This window comes from Planococcus citri, chromosome 3 (genome assembly GCF_950023065.1).
Source record: "Planococcus citri chromosome 3, ihPlaCitr1.1, whole genome shotgun sequence".
Classification (NCBI taxonomy): domain Eukaryota; kingdom Metazoa; phylum Arthropoda; class Insecta; order Hemiptera; family Pseudococcidae; genus Planococcus; species Planococcus citri.
Window position 1 is genome coordinate 42,405,350 of NC_088679.1, and position 14,455 is coordinate 42,419,804.

General features: G+C 31.6%; 1 protein-coding gene across 2 annotated transcripts in view; it reads right to left on the minus strand.

Moving 5' to 3' along the window:
- The window catches only part of LOC135842025 (cyclic GMP-AMP phosphodiesterase SMPDL3A), a 53,488-nt gene that overhangs the window by 16,585 nt on the left and 22,448 nt on the right, over positions 1–14,455 (minus strand). For both annotated transcript variants that reach the window (XM_065359302.1, XM_065359301.1), the window contains exons 2-3: positions 6,717–6,776; positions 4,905–5,046 (exon numbers count right to left, since the gene is read on the minus strand). In XM_065359302.1, the coding sequence (XP_065215374.1) occupies positions 4,905–5,046; positions 6,717–6,776 (202 nt within the window). The remainder of the gene's footprint in view (positions 1–4,904; positions 5,047–6,716; positions 6,777–14,455) is intronic.

Below are 14,455 nucleotides of genomic sequence, written 5' to 3' on the forward strand. Positions count from 1 at the left end.
TTTTTAAGAAATGGAAATTTATTGTAAAGACGTGCCATGAAGTATTTGCGGTGATACTATAAAGAAACTCGTGTTTCCATTTTTACAATCTTTTTATTGGGCATTTATATTCCGTTAGGTTATTTAATAAAGCATCATAAAAATGCACAACAAAAATCCAAATCGATAAATTTTACCTCTGAATTTATCTCATCGCTTCAACTTTCCTCTATTCGCTTTAGCATATTTACCATCTTTCTTTAAATTACAAATTATCAAGACAAATAAAAACTATAGGCAGGTACCACCAAAAGTTCACATGCTTTAAGCCTACATAGTATATTATACCACCCGCATCATCCAATTCTTCTCTTTAAATACCTCATAGTTACACCTACGTTTTACAACACCGAATGACACACGAATGTGATCATCTGTTTCTTATAAAAGCTTGGAAAATGATGAATACGTATGTGATGTGCAATGTGTTTTTATTACCACAACGCGTGGAAATAGAAAATCAAAACGAAGTTATTTCTCGTCAAAAATGTCGAGGGGTCGATGAAAAGAGGTAATCAGTATTCTCTATCCCAGATTTTCGGCGACTGCAGTGAGACCTTCAAATCGATTTCGACAGATTTCGAGTCGATCTGGAGTCTCTCAAAAGCGAATTTCTCTGTAACGTGGAATCATTCCAGGAGCTCGAGGCTCCAGTTCAGTTCAAAAGTACTCACAATTGATATGATGGATCGAATTCGAGGGATACTTGTACTTATACCTATGCAAGATCCCAACCTACACACCTATATTATATATTTATGATTTACAATTTGTAATAAAATAATCATATGTAACACAACAAAATGAAAACAACTCAAATACGATTTAAGTGCGATAAAACTCTGTAAAGTCGAAAACAATATAAAAGAAAAGATAAAGCTGAGACGCGCAAGAGGAAGAGAGTAAAGTAGGTATGGACAGTGAAATGGTACACTATATCTAACAATTCCAGCTCGTATTTATATCGCAGTGAAACTGCATGTGGTTTTTTATGTGATATCGATTAGGTTTCAAAACGTACTATGTGATTATGCTTAGTTTAGTGGTTTAAACGACCATTTTTGAAAATCTTCTAACAAATGCTGGCTCATTTGTTTTCTTTTATATTTATCTATACCTAGCAACGTTAAAGTAATAAAGCGGATTTTGAAATTTTTTACGAATGAATTTTTGAACATTGGTGCTCGGCGGATGTTTACCATTTTATATAGGCACCTAATATTTTTTCTCCCCTTGACACAATGTACGTTATTGGCTTAAAAATTTCAACAGTCTTGGCGTTTTCTGTGTTGAATTAAGTATAGAAATTCGCTTTCGAACGAACCATATTGTACTTATTAGCCAAAACAGGAAAGAAAAAACCTTTCGAGATAAAATGTAAAATTTAAATTTATGAAACAATACGATCTAGTAATGCCTATTTTTTTCGCCCGCTAAATTGTGTAGTTCAACTTGTTAAAAACATTCAATAATTCATACTCGACTGGATTACGCAAGAAGATAATAAAAAGATAGTGTTACCTTGCTACGCTGGCTTGTTGAAATACTTACGTATATAGCCATAGATTTATTGCATAGACATATTTTCTACATGGCCTGCTTTTTTTTTTTTTTTTTTTGAGGCTTTTAAGGGCTGTGAATTGCCAGCAGGGTCAGAGGAGCAGCGGACAAGATGAAGTTATACTCGAATTTATATTTCGTAGAATAAATTACAGGATTTTTAAAAAATTGAAAGAAGGAAAAAACGGAGTATATAAGTTGTCAGAAGAAAGAATTTGATCGAGGGTTGAAAGGAAGCGAGGATTAGCAAACGTTCGTTATTTAGAATGCAATAATAAAAGGCTCCATAGCGTGAGATAGACAGCAGCGATGTCAAATAAACAAAGTTGTGTTCTAAAAATCAGATACGTTGAAGATTGAATTATTATATGAGACGAATGCAAAAATCTGATATCATTCGAAACTACACCTACTACGTAATTTGGAATTTTTCCTGAGTTGGCTTTCTCGTTATTTTCAAAAATGGGGTAAGGTCGAAAATAGGATGGCAATAACGTAGTTGTATCTGCTACAGCATAAAGATCAAAGAAGGCTGGTAAAATAAATTTGTCACATTCCGGTTTCATGAAAACTTTCTTCGAATTACAAATGACTAACTGTAATCTCCTTCAGAATAATTGCGGCCTTTTTTTGCACAATTTTTTCCTCATTTTTTTATACAATGAACAATTTCTTTCGATGAATCACACAAAAGTTTCCGAAAATTAAGTCATAGGGGATCATTTTTTTTGAAAGTGACAGTAGGTGCCTAATTTGGATCCATCCCAATTATCCAAAATACTCGTACTCGTACGAACTGATAACATTTTAGTTTTTTCAAGAATCATTATGAAAGGAGCATTGCATATTACCTACATTGTTTTCAGGTACTGCATTCATTTTGTATAAGATTTTAAACTGTCCATATTGGATGACTAAAAACTGTTCCGGATCCCTCCATCCCATAAAAAAAAACTAAAAAAGGAGTACGTACTTTGGCTGCAGAATTCCTTGCTTAAAAGGACTCTATAAACTACCTCAAATTTTTGCACCAAAGCTAGAGCACTGAGCACTACGCAACCGAAAGACCAAGCAATTATAAAACTCATTAAAAGCAACGAAAAAAAAGTAAATTTCCCATTGTTAGGTTATGCATTCAAAAAGCCTAATTTCAATGCTTTAAAAAATTCCCTTTTATCGTTTAATCTGAGATAAAATATAGTAGCTAACTGCTGGAATCTTAAAACAACTCCGTCGATAACATAACCATGCAAACATGTTACATAAATTTGAAAAAACATCTCCAATTATTATCAACTGTAGATATCCGCCAATACGTGTCAATTCAAAGTAAAGCCAAATCGAAAATTCTCATCATAAGTGTGTGAAATGGTTACGCGCCGCTATTTTCAAATCATCCTAGCATTATTTGAAAGAGGATTAACTGCTCGGCCTTCCTCTTTAAAATCCGTACAACAGTCAGATTGAATTTTCCTCATTTAGTTTAAAAATCGACCGACCGTTCTAGTTACAAAATTTAAAGCATTTCCTCTTTTTTTTTCCTTTTCCCTTCTAATTAAGTGATAAAAGAAAACAAAATAAATACGTTATTTGCAAGTAATTTAATAAAAGTCTAGGACGGAGAAGACGCAGGGGGTTCGTTTGGGTAGGTCTTATCTGAAACGTGCTGCATTTTTACGTTTCATGAGGTAAAATAAAAACCGTACCACACAGAGGAAAATAACTAGCAAGGTAGTTTTGCTGAAAATACGAGATATGAAAATGCACAGCATCGCCCAATTCACCTACACAAATTATCATTTCTCAATTTTTTTCCAAGATGACGCATCATATCGTGTTGAAAATTCGGTGTTGTAATTTCAGTAGGTTTATTTATTTCAGAAACTAACGTTCACAAAATAAACAAAGACATGACTACCTATTTAGAACAATATTTTAGCCACGTTTTTCTATAAAAAATCTCGATAATAACAAGATTTTCTTTTGGAAAATTCCAGATTTTTTGAGGGGTTAACATTACTTGATAAATGACTTAAAAAGTTGTCTATTTTCATCTTTTACCGCGTGGAGGAAGAAAACCAATACACATTTAAATTAATATTTTGAGAGGTAAGCTGTAAAATATCTAAAATCAACTCAACTTTCTTTCATTCCTGGATTCCTGGAAATTTTTTTTTTTTTTTTTTTTTTTTTAAATGGAAGAATTTTTACTCCCACGAAACAGACAGATATCTGCTCACGCCTACACGCAACATCATGAGAGAATAAAACACCAAAAATACTTTTTTTTCTTAGGGGTAAGATTCAATTCAAGTTTTCCTATTGGTGGCTTTGGCTCACATAGTGCTATCGAAAGATATACCTAGTATACCTACCTACATTCGTAAAATTATTTTAATCTAGGAACTGTCAACTGCTCTAATTTTGGACACTTTTTGACGTTTTTTCGAAAATTGCTTCGAAGTAAACGAGTCAATGAAATGTTTGTCCTTATGCTTTTATATGTAGAACATCACCAGGAGAACCATTTTTGAGCATCAAGTTGTGAATTTCTGAGCAATTTTGTTTATTTTATGTAAATTAGAAAATGTCTGAAATCAGGTTCCTCAGGTGACCTAATTTCGGATACAATATTTTTTTGCACACAAAAAATGTAAAAATTATGAGATGTTGTAAAATTATTTTCACTAAAAATATTCCCCAGCTAATTCGTAGCTAAAGTAAAAATGTTTAAAATGAAAAAAAAAAGATTTTCAATAAAATTTCCGAATTAGTAAATGAAGTAGGTCTTAAAACATAACTTCTTTACCGGATTTGAATGTGCAGCATTTCGAAAAATCGCGTATTATGGCCAAATGAATGACACGAGTTTTTTTTCATTATTACCTAACAAAGTAAAAATTTTTGCATCAAGGAGAAAGCTCATGATCCAAGCTATCAGAAAACGTGTTAATTGAAAAAACTGTTACTGTTTGAAATTAAATCCTGTGTACAAAATTAGGGTGGTTGACAATAACTCAGAAAAAAAAACTTCACAACTTGCTCATTTCCCTCAACTTACATATTCGTCTTGAATTTCGCAAACCATTAATTTAATTCCATTATCTCATAGGTACGCAGAATACCTAACCAAATAATATATGTAGGTAGGTAGGTACATATATAGATAGAATGTACATGTCAATTCTACAACATACCCAGTACAATTTGAATAATACACTTATTTGATAAACTAATAAAAGTAATGCTTTTTTCATTTGCTGAACGGTTAAGAAGTCTAATATACGTTAGAAAAGAAAACATACCCGGACCATATTACGTATTCTACGTTGTCGCCTCGTTTTTTTTTCATAAACTGAAGGGCTGATTCAACCAAAGCCCACGATGCATCACAACCATAATCACCGTAAGTGGATTTTCCGCCTTCGCCATATTTGTAATGACAGGCTGTTAAATATTTAAAGTTAGAATATTTTCATACTACTGGTGGCGATAAACTTACGCATGTAAACTGAATTCTATTTTTTGCTAGATAGGATACCTAACAACTATTTTTTTCAATATAGTGATATTTTTCGTAAGCTTTTAAAAAGGGGGAAGATGTGTTAAATGATCAAATATTACTGGGTACCGCTTCCATTAAAAAAAAAGTGCCATATGTTGAGAAAAAGTTCAAAAGTGGAGGGGGATTGGGCAGAAGTAAATACCACAATTGAGGCAGCACTAGAAACGAAATACCTAACAAAGAATGCTCGTGCCAAAAACTGCTGCAAATAAAAATAAAAGTGAAGAAATAATTGAGAATTACCAAATACAAATTTTGATTTTTTAACCAATGCAATCTTACAATTGGAAAGTACTTAATTTTCAACAATTTTTCAAAAAATCATGAAACATCAATTAAAAAAAAAATAAATGTATTAAAATTAATTTTTCAATCTTTTTAAGAAGTTATTTTTACTGCTAATCTGGCTCTGGTTCTTTACGTTTTTATAATTTCTTGGCCAATAAAGAAGTTCGACTTTTTCTCGGTGTTTTCAATCAAAAGTTCCATCTCTCTTTATCTAACGTAAAATTTATCTAATAACTCGAGATCCCAAAATTGAATAAAATTAAGAAAATTTTTTCAAAATTTCATATTTTATTTATACGTAATACCTACTTACATAACTACAAGAAATTTTAAAAAGGACTAAAAATCATTCATAGTATCTATTGTATTTTTCCCATTACTTGTTTTTCAAATTTTTGTTGCCAGTTTTCTTGAATATTAATTATTCTTGAACAATGTTGTTCCTTTCATTGTAATATGTGACATTAATTGCCTCATTCTGCTCTTTAGACCATCAAAAAAGTTGTGAAATGTGCAAAAAAACGTGTGAAAAAGTGTAGAGCTCATTCGACTAGTGTTGCGTAAAAAATAACAAATTTTCAAATCAAAACATATGTGACCATCCGGGACAAAACTGACTTTTTTGGGCTTGAAAAAAGCTTTTCTGACTTTTTTGTAGATTTACCTACGATTCTTATAGACCTTCAAAATTCATTTACATATAACCTTTCGGAGATACCCAAGGTGCCATATTCGGCTCATAAAAGCTGAAACCAACTGATAATGAATTGGTTTCTGTCCTAAAGTTACACAAAATTATCCAAGAAGTTCTGTATTTTTCGCGAATATATTTTGAACTAAGCATCCTACAGAAAAATTGATAGGTAGCTTATGACGGAGAGAGAATTTTATACTTCAGAATTTTCCTTCAACTCATTTTTTCAGACTGAAAAAATCACCTCAAATAATTGGATCACACAGTTTCACGTTCCTTTAATGTCACTTCACAACTTTTAGAGCTAGTCTTCAACAACCATTCCTCCCTCCTCTGGCAAAAAATACACTTCTAGCTGAAAAATATTTTCTAAATTTATTTGGTATCCAATGTACGAGTAAGTAGGTCTAACGCTCAATCCCCCCTCCCTCCAGTCGTCTAATTTCCCTCACTGTTTCCAAACAAGTTGGATCACGCAAAAAAAACATCATTATAGCATCAATGATTTTAAAAAAGAATCCAATTTTAGCAAAAAATCACAATAATATAGGTAAGTAGCTTCCAACTTACATCCATCTGCAGGTTCGTATGTTAAATCCAAATGAAAATCCGTGATATGCCAAAAATAAGCTGCAAAAGAAAACAAAAATACATAAATCGTTAGAAACATGATAAATGTCAAGCTACAGCAGTAGGTAATATGTAAAGTTATACGATACGAGTAAAGTACATGGTAAAGTGCAACCGTTAACAGCATATTCTAAGGAAGGAATTCAAAGTTTTCTCAATACAAAAGCATTCTGGCCTTGAAAAATCATCTTATAAATCGTCTTATTAAGGAGAAATTTCAAACATCTCGAATCTAGAATAGGTATAGAAATTTTCATTTTTACGTTTCAAAGTATAGGCACATAAAGCATAAATCTAGCAACGCGAATACGACACGAGCCTTTTTGCGAATTTCAAGGTTAGATACGTATAGCCTACTAAAAGTTGTCAAGTTGGAAAGAAAAAGAAGGAAAAACGGCGCGCGTTTATTATAATTTTCGATGCACTTGAGAGATTACTCCATGGCAAAATTCAGATAACATGGAAAATATGTGATGCTTATAATTTTTTAACCCTTCCAAAGGGTATTACGAGACAGCAAACTAATTGAGAATAGGATTTTTATAAATATGCATTAGGATGTAGAGCGGAATTACAAAATGTGCCGCATATTCATTACGAAACAACATTTATTACAGCTTTGACTTTTCTTTTGAGATAACATCTCGAATCTTTTTTATACGTTGCCGGCTAACGGGTAATTTTCAACGGTTATTGACTTTACGACTTGAAGAGAGAAACGCTCTCTAGTGGTCCATTTAGAAAATTTAAAAGTATTGTTCTCTATTTGCTCCCTTTCTGTCGCTCTTTTGCTCATTCCCCGAAACAAATCGATAAATCAACGGAATTCGCTCTTTTCATTTCCCTAAAAAAAAAAAAAAAAAAAACTTACAACAGGAAGCGTGAATGGATCGTGTTACATTTTAAAAAGACTATTTATCTTGACTTTTAACAGGTTTAGTGCCGTTTTTATGGTGTATAACATTGCTATTCATTTTAATAGGGCAGTGTCGTGCTTTGAGCGAGAACACATGTTTTTTTTGCCAATAAATGCGAATTTTATATCGTACTGTGATTTCTTTCGTATTGTCTAAGTACGTTCGCCAACAATGTCAAATTACAAATATTACGTAGTACGTATACGTAGAAGAAGGTAAATATCTACTTGAGTCTGAACCATTGCGTTATGTTTTTCTCTTTGTGAACAAATGCATCACGTTGAGAATAAAAAGTCTCCGCAATGTATGGTAGGTACCCGAGAAGATCATTTTATCGTGCTGAGTTTAATTTACATGGTTAGCGAGAATTGCAACTAAACTAAAAACTACCGAAATTTATTCCTAATTTGGAATTCATCCACTAAAATTGCGCTCCGTGCTCAACGGTTTTATTATTGTGTTTAAAAGACGGACATATTTCGTTGAATTAGCTCAGACCGTGCATACAGTCTCGTATAAATCTTTCTTCAAGTACAGAAACCACCAAATTGTACCGAAATTCGTCCCTGTAACGAACAAATTACACGCTGTAACATCACACGATCATCATTCATGTTTATTTTTACATCCTTTTTTGCATTTTCCTTGCGCTCCTTTCGTTTCAGTGATCACTTTTCATTCAGAAAGCTACCTGCATGCACACCAGTTTCAATATTTTTGCTAGGATGATGTGTGTAGGAGTAGGTAGATTGTGTAAATATGTAGTTAAAACTATGTAGCTGTACCTAAGTATTCATTCATATTGAAGGAATTCAAAATCTAACGATCTCGTGTCCTTGAAAAAACTACCTTTTTGCTATAGGTACCAAGACAGACTCACTTTGAACATGAAATTAAAACGTTTAGGTAAATATTTCGAAAAGAAGCAAAAAAGGTATTTTAAAAATTTTTAGTAGGAAATCTAAACTCTAAATTCATAGCTTTTGCCTTTTTCGCCAAAAAAATATATTCAAACCCCAGAACGAAAAATGAAGAAATTTCCCATACATATAGGCAACTGCCATTAAGAGATATAGGTTACACAATGAGAAACTTGTTTTCAAAATTAGAATGAGGATGGCTTATTTATACATGTAAGGTCTCAGAATACATCGCGCAGTGGACTTGAGCTTTCCAATTCTCGCTCAAAATACTCCTACAAAAGGATGGAAATTTTACATTCCATAATTTTTCTTCTCGTAATTTTTAATACTGTCATCGTCAGTTCGAAATAGTTACTGTCTCAAACATGCAAAAAACATAAGAAAAACCTACTCGATAAATTGAAAATCTTTGACTTGGGTGAAAAAATCTCACCAAAAGAAATAAAAAATGAAATTCAGCACTTGAAATTTGGTTTGGAGGTATATTTTTGAAATTCATACTATTTCGAGTTTTTCTCATCAAACACAAATTTTCTCTGCTATGTAGTTGAGATGGAATCAATCTTTAGTTCATTGATTTTATATTTTATTGACTCATTTCAAAGTTCAATATTTTTTCTATAAATGATAGTATAAATACCCACATACTCTACACAATGTCACTAGGTACATTTAATAATAACTATACATCAAACAGAACAAGACAGGAGAATCCTTTCTGTATTTCCTATTTTGTGTTTAATAAGGAAATGTAAGTATGTAGGTATAAGAAATTTTAATGTTGAAACACTAAAACCATCACAAAGATAGGTAGGTATACTAGAAGATGGATAACTACGTAGGTATAGGCAGGTACCTATCTCGAAGATAAAGCCCATTCGCAAAACGTTGCTCATTTTTTAATTTCAACTTTAAAAACATGAGCAGAGTGCCAAGTTCGTAATTTTTACACTCAGATGAGCAGAGTTGAACAAAGAGAAAAAAGTAAAGAGTTCAGTGTCGATTACGAGAAGATCACATTAAGTTCAAAGTTACACGTTGTATTTCAAAAACCAAGACTTTCCGTTCTTTGATCTTTTGGGGGAAAAAATTCAATTTTTTCTACAACGTTAGTTGAAAATCAGGAAATCAAAAAAATTGGGAAAAAGTTGACAAATCCGACAAAAATTATCAAATTTTTCCTTATACTTACTCGTAGTTCGCGCCGAAAGAAACGTTGTTAGTGACACTGCGAAATTATCCGGGATATAAAAACACAATTAAGAGATATAATTCGTTGATTAACCATTTAAAATAATCTCGTAAAATAAGCGAAAAATCGCACATGTAACAATGAACTTGAACAAACAATTTCCATTTAGTGTAGATGTTTACTTTTAGGATGACAAAGAGCGAAAAAATTCCTAAGATGCTTTTGTGACGGTGTTAGCAACGTTAAAGCATAAAAGTAGATTTCAATCGCACAAAAGAGTTCGGAATGGAAAAGGATAAAAACCAAGAAAAAGCACTATACACACAGCATCAATTTTCTACGTGTAATCCAGACAAGCGTAGTCTATTTGAACGGATTGAGGAAGGAAATAATTTCTTTTTGGATTACCCTTTCTGTTTGTTGCCATTATTTTTTCTTCAAATGTTTTTTTGTCGTATTTTCGGTGGCTGGATTTTTTTCTCTCCGTCGAGGACTACGTAACTTACACGTTTTTGATGAAAATTGGGATATTACAAAGTATAAACTTCAATGCTTTGGTATCCCTGTTCTTTGCAGCATGTAAAATAGGAACGATTTAGTAACGTAAGCAAGATTAGATGTAATGTATTTTATCACATTTTTCAAGACACGTACCTAGTTATACATTTTTCAAATAAAATGGGACAAATTTATAAATAGGAACATTATTGCTTGTAAAGGTAAAAGTAGTGAAATAAGACCGATAGCCAAAACTACAGACATAAAATGATATTGTAAGTATGATATATGCACCTATAACTTGAGCCAATAAGTATACGTAGACGTATACTACCTACTATGCAAGTAGACATCGAATGTAGGTACCTACGTACACTGTACAGAAATACAAATTACGTATTACGAAGCACTTTAACCAACAAACAATGGAGATTGAAGAATCAAGCCACGAAATAACCTTCGGAACATTCGGTTCAATAACTCGTCATTTTCACACGCCACAGCATTCGCTTTCAAAAACGCCGACGGTTCATAAAATGAATTTAATTTACCGAAGTTATAAATTAAATCATTCATTTTCGACGAATGTAAAGGGAAAATTATAAAAAGGTTTTCCAAATAAAAGAACGTCATTTTTTTCATTTACCTGCCTACCAAGTATTTTTTCTATTAGTGAACATCTCAGCGTTGGCAATATTTACTTTTGACACGTTAAGGCATCCAACGTCGTTAAAAACGTTTTCAATTACGGCCATATTACTAGAAGGTATTTCTATTTTTAATGAAAATTTTTTTTAATATAATGATTTTGAAAAAAATAAAGAACAAAAATACCCTCTCCAAATCAAAAGGAGTTTTATACAAAACATCGACAGCGACATAATCTTTTTAGGTTGGTAGTAAGAAAAATGTCTTTGAAACTTTTAAAACTTTTAAAAAGTTGTTGCTGTGTTCGAATAGAACTTTTTTTTTTCATAACAACAAACGTACGATTTGTACTTTCACAAGTGCATAGGCCTATGGTCTCTTAAGGAAATTGTAAAAAATGTCCATTTTGGCATTTTTAACTTTACCCCCCCTCCCAAATTATTCACATCACAAATAATTATTATACATATTATACGTGTATACCTGAAGGGTAGAAAGTGGGTGCCTCTACCTAGCTAGTAGCACCTATAGGTACCTATTTAAAATTGAAAAAATTTACATTTAAACATCCAACACGTTGCCGCAGGTTCGTAATTTTTCCTTTAATGGAACTTACAAATAAACCACTCGGGGTGTTCCGCCTCGATTTAAATAAAAATTATTGGTTTTTGTATTAAAGGACGATGTTTTAAAACCAAGATTTTTCCAATTATCAACCAATTTAAAAAAATATAAAAATCCTTATTTTTCAGTTGAAATAATGTTTTTTAGAAAAAGGACAAGAATGCAGATGTGCCATATATCATAATATAATTTACCTATTGATCTAACCTTCACTCTTTCCAGCCAATCTGAAGCATCCAGCAAGATTTGTATGTTTTCCTAGAAAATCACTGAAAATTTGTCATACTAACTAACTACTTTTTGAACCGTGTGAATTTTTAAAAAATTTCCAAAAATACAAAAATGAATTTTATAATTAAAATTTTTATTTGTGGTGGTTTTAAGATAGGTACCTACTCTTCTCAGCTACCTACTGTACTTTTTTAGGAACATCAGAATGAAATACATAATACGTACATGGGTATTTTTTTCATAATTGCACTTCCGAAAAAACTTACCGAAAATACCGCCAAAAAACTAGAAACAAACGTCTTGCCAAGAAATCATGTTTGAAAAAATGTCCAAAAATTTCCGTAAATAATTCTCTTGGGAATGTCTATAACATCCCTGCAAATTTGAAAAAATTCTGCTGGAAACCACCGAATCGAGGTAGCGATCTAAAAATTTTATCCTTGTGGTTTCAGATCATGAAGAACAACTTTCCACTGGTTAGTTTCAAAATCTAAGGATAGGTAAGGGAATTCAACCCACGTTACTGGGCTATGCTCTTTCAAAAATTTTCAACATGAACACGAACAGTGTGTCCTATAGTGAAATTTGCATTCAGAAAAATGATTATCTAGTTATAAAACTGTACAAAATTAATCTACCAACTTCATTAAGCTTAAATATCAGGTGTCATTTTCAAAAATTAAATGTTTGAAATCATTTCTTGTAGGTAGGTTTGAATTGAAATCTTTTTTTTTAAAAAAACTCAAATTTAATTTTTTGTTTAGGTACAATAAAAAGGAATTTTCCATCCTTTTTTTCTTATCATGCCCCTTATTCTTGGACATCCTGTATCCTTTCACTGTCTCCCTATCAAAATTTGTTTGCTTAAATAATTATGATGTGGTTTTAGAGTACGGTATCAAATATACTGTTCGATTTGAACAATCGGAAAGCTTTTTCTGTCGGCCTACATTGACTCTCTTCTTTCCTCACTCTTGTAATCGGCGTTATTGAAATTTATGGCTATAAATAAGACAAATTTCAAATTCTTTTTTTTCTCCTCCAGCGGTTTATCTCGCATAATTCAAAATTATATATAGGTAGGTATGATGTAAACGGTCGAATATAAAATATTTCCACGTGAAATTTTATTAAAAAAATATTTCCTCATCTTCGACAAAAATTTATTTCTTAACCGCACTCGGTCGTTTTGGTATAGGTAGATAAATATAATTGATATTATATAGGTATAGGTGGGTATAGGTAGGTATACAAAATACGTACTCCTGATATCAGCCTGATATTCTTTAAATATTATGAAAAATATGACGACAATACTTATTATAAAATAAAAGAGGAAAAAAGTTTGAAAATAGGCGATATTGCTTTTAAAAGGATATTAAACTTTTAAAGAAATAAGTATTTTTCTTTTCTTTCTCAATATTGTATTTACTATCGGTATCTAAAAATGGAAAAGTTTAATGATCTCAGTACCTATACCCACAGCTTTTTTAGCTTGTATTTATTCGATGCCTGTTTTGTTCCCGAATTTAAGACTTTGTACTCATTCAGTTCATAGGCTATACTCACTCATGCTTACCTATATATCAACGAGTATAGATTATTTAATCCTAGTTTTCGTCCTTTGTTTTGATATAATGGAAGTTGGGATCCCAAAAAATGGATTTCAATAAGTTGATTTTTTAAAATTAAGCATCATAGAAATATTATTTTACTTACCTAGATAATTATAATAGTCATTCATAATTCAAAAATTTATCATCTTTGTCATAAAAACTTCTTGTGTATGAGGTATACGTACAATACTTACCTAATTTTACTGTTAACAAAAAAAAAAAAAAAAAAAAAACAATTTTTGGCTCGTTTTTTCTTTTTTTAGAAAGGTGGTAGGTAATCAAAATATTTGCATGTAACAGTATTTAGGTAGGTACAGGTAGGTAGGTAAAAAAAAAACATGAAAAATTGACGGTGTAGACGGTGTAATTGGCATATTTATCAAATTATCATGTTTCTCTTTCAACTACTTTCTTATGAGGTAGGTACCTGTGAAAACTCATTGATACCGAATACTAAAAATCGCATGTCTTACAATCATTTGTTAAAATCGATTTCAAAAAGATACAATGTCTTTAGTAGGTACCAGTTTGTGCCATGAATTTTAACTATATTAAAATATATCACACCTTTGGTATAAAAACTTGTGCGTTATATTAATATCTCGTTTATTATTTTGATAACAATTTCAAATTTACCGCCATGATTTATATTTCTTTGCTACCTATTTTCATTTGATGTATATGCTCGTTTCAGTCGTTTCTTTGCCATTTCTAAGCTGACTTTTTCGCGATAAAATTTTCTTCTTCTTTTATGCGATGAACATCAGCAGTATATAAGTATTTATAAAGAACACACGAGTAATTTTTTCATTGAGTAAACTTTCCTCGTTATCGTATTGTTTATATGCAGCTAAAATCCGAGTATAAACTTTGACGCGCTGAATAAACTCCGACGGCGGCGCTAAATTATTTTAATTATTTTAGATTTTCAATTCGAGTAAGTATAGGTATAGTAAACGGCCATGCAATGTATTCGTGTCTTTTACTAGGCTGATCGTACGAGTAAGCATAAGCCTGAAACACTTATCGA